Genomic DNA, 17020 nt, shown 5'->3' with positions numbered 1-17020 from the left:
GAAGATCACATCGACGCCGGCCCTGATATCAGTTAATTGGGGGTTGGTCAACTTGGGGGCCACGAAATACAGGCAATGGGTAAAATCTCGCAGCGACAATCTGCAAGACAGTTCCAGAAACACACTGCATACAGTTAATAAGCTGCTAAGATGGAGAAGATCATTAATAACTTGAAACTTCCGCCCCTTTGTTTACTCTGTACTTTGTACTCTACACGCTTCATGCAATGTCGAAGGGTGACAATGACATCAGATGGATGCAGATGCATTTCATCTCGTGGCTGACTATCAATAGGAGAAGCATTAACCTCCCCTGGAAAGTCGAGAATATTCGAAAGAAGGAACTTCTGCATCCTTCTTTGTTTCATTTTCGATAGTCATCTTTGTCTTTGAGGTTCCTGTATGCACATATCGGCTGTACAATGACATAATTGTCGCGCATGGCTGTGCCCCTTGCATAACTGGGATAGCTAGGCATGCAGGCTAAGCAAGCATGGGTTGCGAGCATGGTCAAGTCTATTACCTCTTTAACGGGGCGTCGACTATCCGCCGACGTGGTCGCTGATGCTGAAACGGGCGCTGAAAACGCATAAAGGATAATAGAGTATGCCGCTGGCGGTTACGAGGCTGGATATCCTATAGGTGCACGAGAAAACACCTGAAACACAAGCTGAGTATGCACTGAGCGGAAACGGCTATGACAGGGCGGCTACGCGGTGTATCCTAGCCTATGAAGGGACAACCCTTGAAATTATCCCTGACAGGATATGTTATTTTTATCGCACCATGTCAATATCTCGGTGTCGGCATCTTATGGATGCCCAGCTGGTGGATGCGATGCAACGACACTGTTCTGGAAATATGGATTTACGTTCTAGAAGAATACCACGCGTCCAGGACGGCAGGAAAGCCCACATTGCTGCATTAAAAGGAAAACTGCCCCTTTCATGGAGGATCTGCTGAATTCTTGGGTTGGTGTGGTGGATAACGCCAACTCGAGCAGCATGTCTGGAGAAGCAGATCTGTTTTGGAGTCGGCTGTGTATCGGTCTTTGCGAACGGGCTTTGCCTTGCCCTTACTGAGAGAGATAGCCGTTGGGACAAGTCAGTGATGCTAGTTGCCATGGATACCTGCAGGGATATTCGAATTATTGTTATCACTTATATGTGATCTGTGATATCGAAACCCTGTGTAAGGCTATGCCGGCCACCAACATCAACAGCGCAAATAGTACAGGGGTATAGCTGAGCAGCTATATCAATTAGGGCCGGGTATGGTTGTAAAGCCGAGCCCATTGGCGGGTTCAACGCATAGCCCTATCAGCTATTTCGGGCGCACATCGTACACCCTTTGTCTCCCCATTCGCACGTTGCTATGCGGGAGCGTCGAACAAATCTATTCGATATTCAACAGCCAAACGGATGGAGACCTGCAAGTCTTTCCGAAGGAGTGACATGTGGCTCTGACATGTTGGACGCCCTGTCCCCTCAAGACAGGGCGTGCTGGAAAGGATTGATGCACATTTGACAGGTTGGGCAAACATACGTTTATCCAATCGGTAGCAGCAAATACAGCCCCGACACGGCACTTCTCACCTCCCATCGCTATTACGGCCAAGCGACATCATGCACTGCGTATGATATGCCACGCCTTGATTCGCGTGGAATGGATATCAGACCGACACCATGGCACACAACGTGTGATATGACAGCTCCGTGGAAGATTTGCAGGATTTCGGTTTGATGGCTTGAGGCTGAGCTGTTTATATCTCGGCTCGAGCCGGTGCGGGTTACCTATTGAGCAGTTCATCGCCGCGATCGTTATGAAACAGAGGCACCTCAGCGTTGTACAGGAAAGCTGCTTGGCTGGTCTGCGACGCCACAGATTGGATTTATGTGGTTTAAACCAGGACGATCCCAAAACGGGCGAGCGCCTGGAATGCGCAGATACTGCAAGCGAGTCCGTTCGACGAGCTAGCGAGAGGCCTAGAGGGAAGGGAGGAAAAAGCCATCCATATATTCCTCGGCTCAGGGACGGGGATGGCGCCGCCCACCGCTCAGGCTGAACCTACGCATCGGTGTCTCTTCACGCGAAAGCCATGATCGTCACCACTATCACCGCGCTCGAGAGGGAGGATGTGCGCTCACTAGCCACTCGGTCGCGGTAACAGTGACCAGGTTCTGGTAAATGATCAGTGGTTAGGTTTCGCCTTCCCCGGAGTCTAGTGCTTGGGGCCAACCCTCAAAGCCAGTTCAGTTCGGAGCCCCGAGCTATCCATATCGAGTATAATCTTCCCTCTTCCCTCTTCCCTCTCTGGCGGGTTGCTATTAATATACGGAGGCAAGGAGGGAAGATCGGTTCGAGCCGCGAGCAAGACTCGGGCACCATGGAGCTATCGACCGGGGCCGTGAGGTCCGACCTCTCGACCCTCAACGTTACGGTGAATTGTCCGGGGGGAGGGAGTCTAGAGTTTCTGGCAGAGCTTTTGCCATACCGTCTGCAGATAGTGGTATCAACCATAGTTGACCGCCGGTGATGGATGTCCAGTAACACAACACCCCCCTTTGATCTAGACCGAGAGTAGGACGGAGCCACGGGAGTGTGGCTACACCGACCTCGAACAGGCACAGGAAGAAAGAAAGAGAGAGCTCGCTTCTTCCCCTGAAAGGTATAAAGTATTGAAATCAAAAATGGCTGATAAATCGGCTCATCATACCCCTCATCCGCTGTCGCGAGAAAGGAAAAAGGTCGAGCCTATGCTTTATGCTTCCATGTACTCCGTCTACATATATGCACGATGCACGATGTTGTGATCTGACCTGTGCGTGGCACTGCATTTCTGATACATCATGCCGCTCGCAGCAAGCAATTCAGTGTAGCCAGTCTGGCCGCCACCCTCGGCCAATAACTGCGTCGGTCCAGCCGAACAAGTAAAAAAAAAGGAAGAAGTGGATTTTTGATATCCTTTTTTACCTTCCGTGATCTAATTGAAAATCGATATCTCGCTTGGACGATTTTGTTATCTGTATGATTTCTGTCGTCCATCATCTTTCTGCACGCTTGAACGTGAACTAGCGATCTGCCATCTTCATAACCTTGCGGAGATCCCCCACTTAGCGATATCCATCTTCTCCATCGACAGGGGGCGAATTGCTAAGCTGACGGCGCTTTGAATGCTTACGTTGGTACCGACAGAGCGGCGTAATAGAAAAGGGCTACGCTTTGCTTTTTCCCGTCTGCTTTCTTCTTCGTCCTGGTTTCTTGCTTTTAACGTTTTCAGGGGTCTCTGTGTCCCGCTTGGAGGCAGACGGGGTCACACAGGCGTGTATATGTAGCAAGTACGGGATAGCCGAATGAACATCAACAGGCTATTCCAACTAACCTAGATCAGCCCGGTGAGTACTCCGTATCAGCGGTGAGAGAGAGAGAAAGATGGCAGTGAGAGAGGGAAACCGTTGAGGCTGGATCGATTCCTCACGTTCGGTACCGCTGGGCCTCGTATTGGCCGATGTCGATAGATTTGCCCGTATCCCATCCATCTCTTGCCGGGGTCGCTAGTTTGCTGCGGGTGCTTAGTGGTATGATACATCATGGGTCTCTATAATCATCCGCTCGATGTCAGCGTCGTGCTTCCTCTCGAGACGACGACTCGCAGCGGTATGTACTCGAACTGCAGTCCGTCAGCGTAGTATCTTGACTACATCTCGCCCAACGATGCCCATTCCAGCGTTCACTTCGGCAGGGAGAAAAAGAAAAAGCCGCCCATCCTCCACGGCTGGACCAGGCCAGTAAGAATGAAGCATCGCGCCCAGAGCAAAGCCAACACAGCAGACAAAGAGCCCGAGGCCGAAACAGGAGCATAGGCGTTAACTCCGTAACTCTGCTGTAACTCTGACTCTGCTGTAACTCTGCTTGACGCTGGCTGACTCTGGCTTAACTATAACTGTAATGTAAGTGCTGACTCTGCAGACTAAGATCCAAATCAGCAACTGCTCGAGCACGGCGCTTGGGCTCCCAAACCTGAACCGGATCATCCATCCTTTTACACTTTGGAGGAGTACTGAAAAAGTAAAGCCGGATGCACGTCTTCCTGATCGAAGGTGGACAAGGTGGAAGCGGGAGAAAAAGAAAACAAGCTGGTCATGCTGGACATATCGAACACCCGCTTGGCAGGGGCAGGGGGCCATGCGTCGGGCAGCATGGGGGAGCAACCGATGTACATGTTCAGGCGAAGAGCGAGCAAAGAAGCAAATAAAGGAACAGGGCGGTAGAAACTCCACTGCAGGAACCAGGAACGGCGTTGGTGTTGGCCATGGCCACGAGTATATGGAGGATGCGATGCTAGCGGTACGTGTTTAGCGACTAGCACTCCGTATATATATCAACCGTCTCCTCCTCGCATCACCGCCACTTGCAGTCTCTTGATATAACGTCGATATCGTCGACTCGTTGACACAGACATCACAGACATCATCAACGGCATCACCGAACATCTGGTCGACATCATACGAACATCAGCGTCGACATCGACACATCGACATCGACACATCGACGGCATCACATCGACACAGACATCGACGACACAGACTATTTACGGTGAAGACACGATGGACGAACAGGAGATCGAAGTGTTCGACTCCCTCCCACCAGCCCTCCGACGAAAGGTTAGCCTCTACATCTCCTCTCTCACATCTTCTCTCTCTTCTACGTCTTCTCTCTCTCATCTTCTCTCTCATCTCGTCTTCATCTTCTCATCTCATCTCATCGACATCGCCATCTCTCATCTTCCTCTGCATCTCCTCCGCATCATCCAGGCTAGGCGCTTGGCAGCTTAACTGGAGCTGGCTAGGCTAGGCTTAAACTTAGGCTTAGGCTAGGCGTTCTCCAGCGCTGGCTTACCTGGGTTAGGCCCTGGCTTAGGCCTGCCTTAGGCCTGGCTTACCTAGCCTAGGCTTGCTTACCTGGCTTAGGGGCAGGCATGGCGTCGCTAGCCCTGGACGCTTTAACTGAGCATCCGCCGGGCCGCCCGGTTTCACTTTCTGACCTCACTTTCTCGCACGCTCCCCGACTCCATCGCCTGCTCTTGCGGCCTCTTTGACTGGCCTGGAGGGTTGATGGCGCTCGCGGTGACACGGATTGGCATCTTACCATAGCATTATGCGATGCATCACTCTGCTTCACTATACGCCCGCTAACAGGAGTCTCTCTCTCTAGCTCTTCTCCAACCTCGAGCGCTTCCGCCTCGAGCAAATGAGACTAGCGCAGGTCAGCACGCTCGACCGCCGTGGAAGTGATCAATCATCGCGATGCCCCCCTTTCGCATCCACTTCGGGTGCAAAGTTATGCAGACAGTCCAGGGGCAGTCAGTCTCGTATGTTCACTCTTCTTTCTTCTTTTTCTTCTTTAACCATCCTCCCGTCCTAGTATCTGTTCTATCCTGTTCTAGTCATCGTTCTAACAGCTACTAGGCGAACGACGGAGACACGCCAACAAGCCAACCACCTGCAGCGCTGTGCCCTCGAGCAGGAGACGGTGCAAGACCTCGCATCGCGTGCTGCAGAAGTCGTCGGCGCAGCTTCAGACCGCCTATCTGACCGCTCAGGCTGACTCCGAGTGGTTTCAATCGCTGCCTCCAAAGGTCCAGCAGCGCCATTTCAGCGTCGAGGAGCAGACCCGTCTCGGTGGCTGGCGCTCCAGTGTCATCTTCGACGCCGCCGACCAGGCCCTCTACAAGTTCGGAAGCACGCCTGGAGAGTCCTCGCTCTCGCTGCCCGCTACCTCTACCTTGTCCCGCTCCTCGTCGATATCAAGCATGTCGTCGACCGCCCGGTTCGCGGATTCCGGCATTGATGTCGATGGCTCACTCTATGACAGCTTCAGATGGCTGGACGAGGAGGACGATATCGACCTCTCCCTCGACTACCATGCGCATCTCGCAGAGGCCGCCGCTGCCTCCAAGAAGGCCAAGTCGTCCCATCGCAGACGGCCGTCTTCCTTCCGGCGCACATTCTCCATCTCCTCTTCCTCGAACAATATCAGCGCACTCCCGTCTCCTCGCATGCGCAGCCAGACGGCCTCGCAGCCACACCCTCTATCCTTCAACCCTCACTTCCAGAACAGCAACAACTCACGGTCACGCTCGGTATCAAAGTCCGTACCGACACCACACCTACCCTCCCACCTACCGCAATCACCCCAGGGCTCCATCGACCACCCGGCCCAGTTCTACCAGGACCCCGAAGCCCGTCTCAAGCTGAGAGTCTATCTCGCCTCTCCGCAAAAGTTCGACGAGGCCATCGAGTTCGGCTTCCCTTCGCTCGAACACAACGATAACCTGGGAACCCCCTTTTTCGACAGGAAATGGAAGATGCAGGAATCTCCCACCGCACACAACTTCCTCGACTCTGACTTCATCTCTCCCTTGGACAGCAACGGTCCACCCAGCCCGCGCCAGTCCCCGCGACCAGCCACCTCCGCCGCCGACCTGACGGAAAACACATGGCGGAAGCCATCGGTATGCGACTCCCAGCACTCGAGGCCTTCCTTCTCTGATCGTCGTCCTCGCCCGCACCAGCCCATGGTCCTCAATTCATCCAACCTGGGAAGCAGAGAGATGACGCTAAAGATGACCCTGACCCGACCCGACCTCAGATCGAGCGACCTGCTCTCTTCTCCCAAGACATCGACCTGTGAAGAAGACCCGCTGAAGCTGGCTGATCTGCCCGTTGTCGACGAGAAGGCTACTGTCTGGGATAAGCCTGAGAAGTGTTCAGTCAAGAGCGTGTGGAGGAAGATTACACGCAGATGATCACTATAAACCACCATACTGAGGGCCTGTCCCTCACACGATCTTTAATTTCAGCATATTTTCTACTTTCACTTCTTCAACATGCTTGCATGCCTTGCCTACATACCCATACTTCCTTTTATTATCTTCCTTACATCTACCATACCCATACTTTTGATGCCCTTTATGACCAAAACCAAATCTCTACTAATCGCCAGCTACCTGCGAACTTTTTTTCTTTCATCATATAGCGACTCTTGAGTTTGCATTATTGCCTTTAACATACCTCTCGTTCATTCCCTTTTTTCCCTCCCCTATTGACTGCTACTTGTTTGTAATTGATTTGCATCGGAACGAAGTACTGTTTTCAGCCCTCATTCGCATGGATGGAGCTTGGTTATTCTTTCATCTACGCCCTGCCTTCTTGTTCTCCTAGCTAGACCTTTAGCCTAGTCTAGAAAAAAAATGAATATCACGCAGATGAACAAATTATTCCACACCAATGTAATGCAAGTAACCGGCCACTACACGTAACGTATCCACTTTCTCGATGAATTGAACTCTTCAAACGCATTCGACTAAACCGCTTTTACTCTCTCGTACATCTAGCCCACTTGCATGCATACGAGGACGAGGAAGAAATATGAGATGCATGTTGTGCCGGCCGTATGTAAGTATGTAGTCCTACCCTTGCCGTTCGTTCCTCAGCCCCTACATCCTTGACCCTTGACCCTTGGCCCATACCCAGTCATGTATGTTATTCGAGATGCACAGGGTGTACATAAGCGTAAGCGCTGCCCCATATCTCCGCCCCGTCTTCCAAGCAAGTCCACACTTCTTCCCTGATGCGATACCTCACATCTTGAATATTGGAAGAACTATATCGGCCGTGTATTATGCATCCGACTTACGGAGTACATATGCAGGCCGCCTTGTTGGAGACTCGGAAGGCCATTTTTGAGCAAGCTGCATACCGCGACCCCGTTTGACCAAGGTATGGAGTAGTTATGTATGCAGTTCCCCGTTGGCATCGTTTCGACTTCGAGCGGCAGCGGGAGACCTTCCGGGAGAGGCGTCGACGGCCTTCTATAATTCGGAGTCACGGATGCTCGAGTCTATAGAGTACATGTCATCCTCTGTATCTATCTCTGCCACCGTCTCCGTGTCTTTGCTCTCTGCTCTCTGCTCTGTAGCTGTATGGACCGTAGTAAAGATGGCTGCTTCTGGCCCCAAAAATGAGAAACCATATCACGTGATCTGCATCGTAAGCTGACGCTGCAACAAGCTGAGGACACGAAGATGGCCAACATCACTGCTTTCACGACTTCAGCGCCGTCTCTTTCTCTCTGGCTAAGGACTAATAAGGGCGCGAGCAGCTGTGAATTGCTGACATTTTCTTTCGGTGTTGGATTTCTTTCTATCTATCCTACGAGACATCCAGAGCTATTAATAAGTTTAATTTGACCTCGCGTTCGTTCATCGTCCACCTATATAGCTGCCTGCTTGCTAGAGGCGACGGCCATCTAGTTCTAATACTGACGATATTCCAGTAGTTTCTTCTCTCCTATCGCATATTACGCTGCCCTATCGCGTACGGACAAGCTTTATTCGAAGCCCTCTGGTCTTATCGCGCGTCGTTTCCATACTTATGTCGTTCCGGCAATCCCACACTTCATCATGATCATCAGGAGCCTCCTGTGGGCCGGTAGCCTGCTACTGGCCAGTGCCGTTCTAGGCGTGCTCGCGAAATCCGACGGACCTGAGATCAAGGTCAAGGAGCTTGATAATTTGCCGACCAACGTCTACTATTTCGAGGACACGGATACGATACTGTTCCAAGAAGGGAAAGCGAATATCCACATATCGACCGATGCAGCAGCGTCATGGGAGCTTATAAAAGATAAGACGGGGCTGTTATGGCCGAATAAGTTTCATACGCAGAGTGCTTTGGTCGTGGGAAGCGAGCGCAAGCACTGGGTGACGTTCGATGCGGCAAAGACATGGCGCGAATTCAAGATTCCGGAAAAATTGCTATACAACGGATTGCAGGGACTGTATCCGTTTACTTTTCACGGAAAGGACCCAAACAAGGTCATTGCCAACGCCGAAGAGTGCTTGCTCCCCGGTATATGCCGGCGAGTATCCTACTATACCACCGATGGGTTCAAGACCACTAAGAAATTATTCGAGGGTGATCAAGGCTGTTACTGGGCAGTAGGCAACCCTGTCTTCGGCGAAGGCATGGATCTGCCAAAGGAAATCGACGACCGAATCTTCTGTATCTGGCCTAAAGATACGAACTCCTTCGCAAATCCGCGCCTCGTCTACTCAGACAACTTCTTTAGCGACAATAAGGCCACCGAGGTAGAATTTAATGGTCGTGCGTTCAGAGGTGCCAACAAGATTATTTCCGTCAAGAAATTCCTTGTTATAGGTTCTACGTCAGAGCGAAGCAGCGAAGCGGCTCTATACGTCAGCAAGGATGCCACGCATTGGGACCGCGCGGAATTTTACGGCGGCCCAAAGGTTCGGGATGGACTTTTTACATTTCTCGGATCTACGAACTACAGTCTTCAGGTCAACGTCGCTTCCCGTACGTCCAGACTTCCAATTGGGAGCTTGTTTACCTCGGACTCTAATGGAACTTCCTTCACCATGAACGTCGACTCGGTCAATGAGGACAAGCATATGTATACCGATTTTGAACAGGTGTCTGGAATCCAAGGCATCTTCTTGATTAACAAGGTTGACAACGCTGAGGATGCCCGGTCAGGCGCTGCTTCGGAGAAAAAGCTTGTCAGCCGCATCTCGTTCGATGATGGCAGGACCTTCAAGCCTTTGAAATACAAGGACAAGGAAATCCATCTTCATTCTATTACCAAACCGTCAAATTCGGGGCTTACCTTCTCAAGTCCGGCCCCTGGCCTGATCATGGGAGTTGGTAATTCGGGAGATAGCCTTAAGCCTTACGAAGAAGGCAACCTCTACGTTTCTGACGATGCTGGAATTTCATGGCGCAAGGCCCTTGACAAGGCGCACAAGTACGAATTCGGAGATCAAGGGTCTCTTCTCGTGGCCATTTTCGACGAAGAAAAAGGCAACAAGAAGCCATTCACCGATGAAATTTCTTATTCCCTAAACCACGGCAAAGATTGGAAAAAGGCCAAACTACCTCATAAGGTATCTGCGCTACAGCTTACTACCACCCCAGACTCTACCTCCCTACAGTTCTTACTCGTCGGGCAAGGCGAGAAGGAGAATTATTACATCATGTCCATTGACTTTAGCGGACTTCACGAGAGAAAGTGTGGGAAGAATGATTTTGAGCGTTGGACTGCTAGGTTGGATGAAAAGGGTGAACCGGACTGTCTTATGGGCCACAAGCAGTTCTATAGGCGCCGAAAGGCCGATGCCGATTGTTTCGTCAAGGAAAAATTCAAAGAGCCCCTCCCAGAAACCGAGCCTTGCAAGTGCACAGAGGAAGATTTTGAGTGTGCTCCTGGTTTCAAACGTGGCGACGGTTATAAGTGTGAACTGAAATTGAAGTTGACCCCGCCTGAAGGAAAGTGTAAGAATCCTGAGGATAAATACATGGGCCCCTCTGGATACCGAATGATTCCTGGAAATGACTGCATCAAAAAGGGAGGAGCTGATCTTGAGAAGGAAGTTGAACATGTCTGCAAGGAGACCACCAAAGCTCCTGCAAGTGGCGATATCACCGTCGAGATCAGCCCTTTCAAACACACGAATTATCAATATCGCTACCTGGAACGCAGTGACAGCAGTTCTGGTGACGATGAGACCGTCATCCTGAAAACGGACAATGGGGATATCTACGTCACCAAGGATCACGGTAAAACTTGGGAGCAGAGCAAGCTCGGCGAAACCATCGAAAGAGTTATTCCTCATACATATGACGACGACGTTGTGTATCTTCTCACCGCGAAGGAAAAGGCCTTTTGGAGTGTAGACCGAGGGCATACTTTCAAATCATTCGAAGCCAAACTTCCTCCTTCTCGAACAAGGGGCGTGCACCCCCTCAGTTTCCACCCCAGCCATCCCGACTGGCTGATTTGGACTGGTGGAGATAAATGTGACAGCGGAAAGTGCAATGACGTTGCATATTATTCTAAAAAACGTGGAGACAAATGGGATCTACTATTGCGCGGCGTGATGCGATGCAAGTTTATCGGCAAACAGGGCAAACTTACGAAAGACGAACTTGTATTCTGCTCGCAGCACGAGGGCGAAAACCGAGAGAAAGGCCTTCAGCTTGTCTCCAGTGAGGATATGTTCGAAAAGAACACTATCACCCATTTCAACGGTAACCACATCGCAGATTTCGCGAAGATGGCCGAGTTCATCGTTGTTGCTACCAAAAATGGATCCGAACTGCAGTCATACACAAGTGTAGACGGCGAAACATTTGCACACGCTGCATTCCCGCCAAATTTCCACGTCGACGCCCAGAAAGCGTATACTGTTTTAGATAGCTCGACACACTCGGTCTTCCTACACGTTACGGAGAATAATACCCCTGGACATGAGTTTGGCAGTCTCCTGAAGAGCAACAGCAACGGCACATCTTATGTCCTCAGTCTTAGCGGCGCTAATAGGAACAAGAACGTCTATGTTGACTTCGAAAAAATGCATGGCATTGAAGGAGTTGCCCTGACAAATATAGTTGCTAACACTCCAGAGGTCAATAAAGGCGCAGCAAAGATACTGAGAACAGTGATAACTCATAACGACGGCGCTGAATGGGCACTCCTACCTCCTCCTAAGAAGGACGCCGAGGGACATGCCTTCAAGTGCACAGTTAAGGATAAAGGAACAGAAGACTGTGCCTTGCACCTCCATGGCTACACCGAACGACGTGATCCCCGGGATTCTCTTTCTTCCGGCTCAGCCATTGGACTTATGATGGGCATCGGCAACGTCGGCAGCTCTTTGTCACCCAGGAATGATGCCGATACGTTCATGTCTCGTGATGCGGGTATCACCTGGCACTCCGTCAGAAAGGGGCGTTATCAATGGGAATACGGAGACCAGGGGTCAATCATCGTGATCGTCGCCGAGGACAAGCCAACCAAAATTATCTCATACACGCTTGACGAGGGCAAGACCTGGAAAGATTTCGAGTTCAGCAAAGATGAGTCAAAGATCGAAGATATCTCTACCGTTCCATCGGATACGTCACGGAATTTCATGCTGTGGGGTAGGAAAGACTCTAAGTCTCACTTCGTTACTATCAACATTGATTTCACTGGCCTTAAGGAGAGGCAGAAACAATGCGTGTTGAGAAAAGAAGCCCCCGAGGCAGACGACTATTTCCTTTGGTCCCCCAAGCACCCGCTGCAGAAAGACAACTGTTTATTCGGCCATGTTTCCCTGTACCACCGCAAAAAGCCTGAGGCTAAGTGCTTCAATGGTCCAAGGCTTGATAGATTAAGCAGCGAGAAGAAGAATTGCGAGTGTACCCGCCGAGACTACGAATGGTATGTTATGTAGACACGTTTCTGATGAAAAAGTCATGTAATGCTAACCTTTCTATCAGTGACTACAACTACCAGCGACAGAACGACGGAACCTGCGCCTTGGTACCCGGCTTGGAACCGGCTAACCCTATGCAGATCTGCAAGGATGACCCAGAAGCTGTAGAATACTTCGATCCCACTGGTTATCGACGACTCCCGATGACCACATGTGAAGGCGGCCTCCAACTCAACCACATCGTCGCCCGTCCTTGCCCCAACAAAGAAAAGGAATTCGAAAAGAAACATCCTGGTATCAGCGGATTTGGCTTATTTTTAGCCATCTTCTTCCCTTTCGCTGCCGCCGCCGCAGTGGGATACTATGCTTTCTCAAAGTGGGATGGCAAGTTTGGTCGCATCCGTCTCGGCGAACCAGGCCCGGAGAGCATCTTCGCTGGAAACTCTCCCCTCATCTCTATCCCTGTAACTATCGTGGCTGGAACTGTTGCGGTTTTCACAGCGTTGCCTCTCTTGTTTTCTAGCCTCTGGCGAAGCTTTAGAGGGTACGCGCGAGTACCTAGACGAGGTGGGCAGAGGCCATACTCGTCGAGAGGTGCCTTTGCAGCCCGTCGAGGCGACTATGTTGGTGTTGTTGACGATGAGGATGAGCTTCTAGGAGCTGAAGAGTTCGAGGGTGATGAAGAAGAGGAAGCGTGAACAAGACGTCTTCACGATACTCAATCTATGTCTCTTCCGTTACTAGGAATGGATAACACTTTTTAATGGACAACGATTATGCTGACAGTAACTGATGCGAACAAATCCTTTTTCCTTTTTTTTCCACCTCAAGCCTGTTTCCCTCCCTTTCTGGTACCCTGTTTTATATATGTCATATACTTCTCTCCATGGTCTTTATAGGTAGATAAATGCTCGGTTACTCTCTTCAGCAATTTATATATCCCCCTTGTCCTTGTAACTATATCCATTTCATCCCCACACAATTTATACTGGCATTTCCTTGTACGACAAGACAACCTCCACCATCCAATAGAGACAAGAATGTCGGCTACATGAACCCCCCGCAGTCATTATCAGCTACCTACGTGGCTCCCTGCCGAAAGATCCCCTCCACTGGGGTAGAAGCTGAAACTCCCCGTCGTATATCTGTGCTGGAGTATAAGACGAAATAGGGGGTGAGGTCACATGTTCATCCCATCCAACCTCCCCAGAGTCTCCCAAAGTCTCCCAAAGTCTCCCAACCTCGGCCACAAACCGGCACAGTTATCTACAGCTCCACGCCGGCAACCTCCGCAAGGCTGATATCATGAATATCTAAACGGAGGATCAAGGCCATGGATCCCTAGTCTTCGCGTGTCATCCGCCTCCTTGGATCATGACCCTTATCAAGGATGGTGGATACGTGACGACAGTAAAAGATAGCCCAATATGATCTCCCCGGCTTCTTTCTGTACAGCGATCCTGTTACGCTCTAGGTGGACTGGGACAGGTGAACCGGAATGCATTTAACGGAATGTCCCAACGGTAATGGGTGTTATCAAACGCTAACGCTCTGTTACTACTGCGAAGCTAATGGAGTCCTTGATCCTCTTGGTGTAACTCTGGAGGAATTCTTTCATTTAAATATTAGGCCCATGGCCTCAGCCAGATCAGCGATGATTTGGTTTGATTCTCCATTACATACCGTCAGCGTTAGACGGATGCCTTGAAGGTTGTGAAAGATGCCATTCAAGCTGTCCGCCTCTAGTCTGTCAAGATGTCGACGGTTTGCAAACGCTTTCACATCGTTACATGCTTTACATGATGCCCTTAGACTAGAGAGCTCCTCCTCAAGTCTTGCCAATGAAGACCTATTCCCGTCGCCCCCAGAAAAGCGTACTTGGACTTCGTTCGATTTCTTCGCCTACTGGTACATAATCCGAGTTTGTGTGATTCCATTGTTGCTGCTATACATCCTACAACTTCGAGGCCCTTCCTTTTACTTACCTCCTTCTCCTGGTGATTTAGGTGGAGTGAATCATGGGCGGTTGCAGCATGGTCGATTGGAGCTTCTCTAGTGACCCTGGGAGCGACAGTACGAGATGCAGTCTTGATTGTTCTCTTCGGAAACATACTTACATCCATTGTGATTGTATTGAACGGGAGAGCTGCCGCTGCATATCACATAGGGTTCCCGGTCCAATCGAGAGCTAGTTTTGGAATATACGGGCAATACTTTGTTGTCGTACTTCGTGCCTTAGTAGGCATTGTCTGGGGTACGTCATATTCCGACATGCTACATCCATTGCTAGCTTTGGCCGCCTGTTTCTTTTCTCGCCATACTAATCTCGAATATTAATTCCAGGTGGCGTACAGCTATACTATGAAGGCCAGTTCATTTCTGTATGTCTTCGTTGCATATTCCCCGGATGGAACCAGATTCCAAACACTATACCTGCCGTATGTGCTCCCTCTTAGAATACCTGAACCGAAACTAAATCACCCTCAGAGCCAATCGATCACCGTTCAAGGATTGATCGGGTTCTTTCTTGCATTCTTATCCGCGATTCCATTCACCCTCATCCACACAACAAAGATCCGTCATATGTTTAGCGTCAAGGCAATTATAGTACCACTAGCAGGCCTAGGTATTGTATGCTGGGCCATAGCCGCCAACAAGGGGGTTTCCGCAGATAAGCTGGTGGATGAGTCGAAGCGAGAATCAACTTCCATATTTGCATGGGCACTTGTTTCTCAGCTCAATGCTGTTTTAGGCACCAACTCGGCGTTGATTGTTACAGTCCCCGATCTTGCTCGGTATTCAACAACTCGAAACGCCCAGGTATATGGGCAGGCTCTCGGGTTACCTCTATCTCAAACTATATGCGCAGCATTTGGAATTATCACCACGGTTTGTAGAATATCTATCCATATTCTACCCGAACTAGGCTAACGTATACTTGATAGGCTGCGGTGAAGAACATGTATGGAGAAGCATACTGGAATCCTTATGATCTACTTAATGGCATACTTGATCATGGCTACACGCCAAAAGCGCGGGCGGGAGTTTTCTTTGCAGCTGCTTCCTGGGCATTTGCAACTCTTGGAACATCTATTGCCTGCAATGCCGTGCCATTCGCCGCAGATATCACCTGCCTTGCACCAAAATACGTAAACATTGTTCGAGGACAGTGTATTTGGTTGGTCATTTCCTTAGGCATCGTGCCATGGTATGTATATGTCTCGGCCCGACCTATGCACAGTCCAGTATTCTAATATACATCTAGGCGCCTTGTTGGTACTGCAAGCAGCTTCCTCCGATTCCTGACTGGATACTGCATCTTCCAGGGCCCCGTTGTCGGAATTATGATGGTCGACTACTTCCTTGTCCGACGAGGAAACCTCTACTTACCGGATCTATATCGCCACTCATCTACCGCGAGATACTACTTTACCAAGGGGTTCAACCTTCGTGCCTTTGCTGCATTCGTCATTGGTGCCTTGCTCCCCCTACCAGGTCTGATAGGCAGTTTTGGCAACCCCGTGTCCAGCGCGGCAGATCATATGTTTTCTCTCGGCTGGGTACTTAGCTTTTTGGTTGGTGGTCTTGCATACTGGGCTCTCTGTGTGGTGTTCAAGGTTCCTGGTGAAGACACGCATTATGGGTTTGAGGAGAAGGTGGGAGAGGCAGAGGAGATGGTATGTCAAGGTGGCGACGAGTATTCTCCCTCCTTTGAAGAGAAGGCGGACCCAGCTTCACCAGCTGAGGAGATTGAGCAGATACGGGCATCATGTCCATAGGAGCACAGCATGAATCTATTTCTTTGGTGGTAGATTTATATATTCGTCATATATTTATATATTATTTTCATTCCTATCATTTAACCGCAGTATACTTACCGTACATGCGCAGCTGGTCCCTGTAGATGGATCTTCTCATAGTGCTATATTGAGCTCCTATCGGACTAGGGAACGACCTTGTCTACATCTAGCTATCGGGCGGCGGCAGATCCGCCGGGCTGAAGGAGGCAGGAAGCAGCTATAACCCTCATTAACACACCACTTAATCACCATTTAGGTAAAGTCGGATACATACCTCTCCCATCGTCCGCATCGTATACTTCCCCTGTCCATCATACATGTAGATAGGGAAATCTAAGGCACAGAATTGGCGCATACTAATGACAAGCAACAGCGTTGTAAACGGCCCCGTTAGCGTGCATATATATGGACCATGAGAGGGAATAAATATGCCACTTACAACTGCCGACACATACCACACGGCGAAGCTCCGGGAGTGATATCCGTAGCCACAGCGATGGCCTTGAATCGAGTATGGCCCGCCGCCTTCGATATAAGTTAATAACGCGGTTATAATATTATATATATGCGGGTGTGCGTACCACTGCCGTCCCCATCGCGCATCGCTCAGCGCATACGCCGACGGGGTAGCTGACGTTCTCGACGTTTACGCCGGTGATGAACTCCCCGCTCTCGGTGAGAAGACATGCACCGACACGGAACTTCGAGTACACACCTATATCACCAGTCAGTCAACCTCTTATGTGATGGGCAGTGGTGCAGTAGCTGATACAACGAACAGTAGGCACGGTCTTTGGCTGCAATGGCCTTCTGGGAGAGAGTCTCCAACTCTGCGGCTGTGATCGAAGCTGACATCTTGGGCGTACGTGGTGTTTGCAGCTTAGTTAGAGCTTAGTTAGAGCGTGTGTGGGAGTTGACGATGTTATGGACTTGGAGGGAG

At 50.3% G+C, this 17020-nt stretch overlaps 5 protein-coding genes across 5 annotated transcripts; 4 read left to right on the top strand and 1 right to left on the bottom strand.

Moving 5' to 3' along the window:
- Positions 1-3590: 3590 nt before the first annotated feature.
- On the top strand, positions 3591-4835 carry GIQ15_04688 (uncharacterized protein; the record flags this gene model as incomplete). The annotated part of the gene is made up of 3 exons (XM_033552105.1): positions 3591-3657; positions 3956-4347; positions 4587-4835. 3 exons carry the CDS (start codon positions 3591-3593, stop codon positions 4833-4835), a joined length of 708 nt encoding a protein of 235 aa, XP_033405835.1.
- A 415-nt stretch (positions 4836-5250) lies between these two features.
- GIQ15_04687 (mucin) lies at positions 5251-6808 on the top strand (the record flags this gene model as incomplete). The annotated part of the gene is made up of 2 exons (XM_033552104.1): positions 5251-5371; positions 5469-6808. 2 exons carry the CDS (start codon positions 5251-5253, stop codon positions 6806-6808), a joined length of 1461 nt encoding a protein of 486 aa, XP_033405834.1.
- Positions 6809-8464: 1656 nt separating this feature from the next.
- GIQ15_04686 (Vacuolar protein sorting/targeting protein 10) lies at positions 8465-12978 on the top strand (the record flags this gene model as incomplete). Its single annotated transcript, XM_033552103.1, has 2 exons — positions 8465-12285; positions 12345-12978. 2 exons carry the CDS (start codon positions 8465-8467, stop codon positions 12976-12978), a joined length of 4455 nt encoding a protein of 1484 aa, XP_033405833.1.
- Positions 12979-14863: 1885 nt separating this feature from the next.
- On the top strand, positions 14864-16059 carry GIQ15_04685 (uracil permease; the record flags this gene model as incomplete). The annotated part of the gene is made up of 3 exons (XM_033552102.1): positions 14864-15169; positions 15226-15488; positions 15546-16059. The coding sequence occupies 3 exons, from the start codon at positions 14864-14866 to the stop codon at positions 16057-16059; spliced, it is 1083 nt and encodes a 360-aa protein (XP_033405832.1).
- A 187-nt stretch (positions 16060-16246) lies between these two features.
- GIQ15_04684 (cytidine deaminase) lies at positions 16247-16935 on the bottom strand (the record flags this gene model as incomplete). The annotated part of the gene is made up of 5 exons (XM_033552101.1): positions 16247-16297; positions 16355-16436; positions 16520-16605; positions 16662-16795; positions 16860-16935. 5 exons carry the CDS (start codon positions 16933-16935, stop codon positions 16247-16249), a joined length of 429 nt encoding a protein of 142 aa, XP_033405831.1.
- Between the last annotated feature and the right edge of the window lie 85 nt (positions 16936-17020).

This window comes from Arthroderma uncinatum (assembly GCF_011692745.1).
Source record: "Arthroderma uncinatum strain CBS 119779 chromosome Unknown scaffold3, whole genome shotgun sequence".
Lineage (NCBI taxonomy): Eukaryota > Fungi > Ascomycota > Eurotiomycetes > Onygenales > Arthrodermataceae > Arthroderma > Arthroderma uncinatum.
The sequence above is the reverse complement of the archived record's forward strand: the minus strand, read 5'-3'. Positions and strand labels throughout refer to the sequence as shown.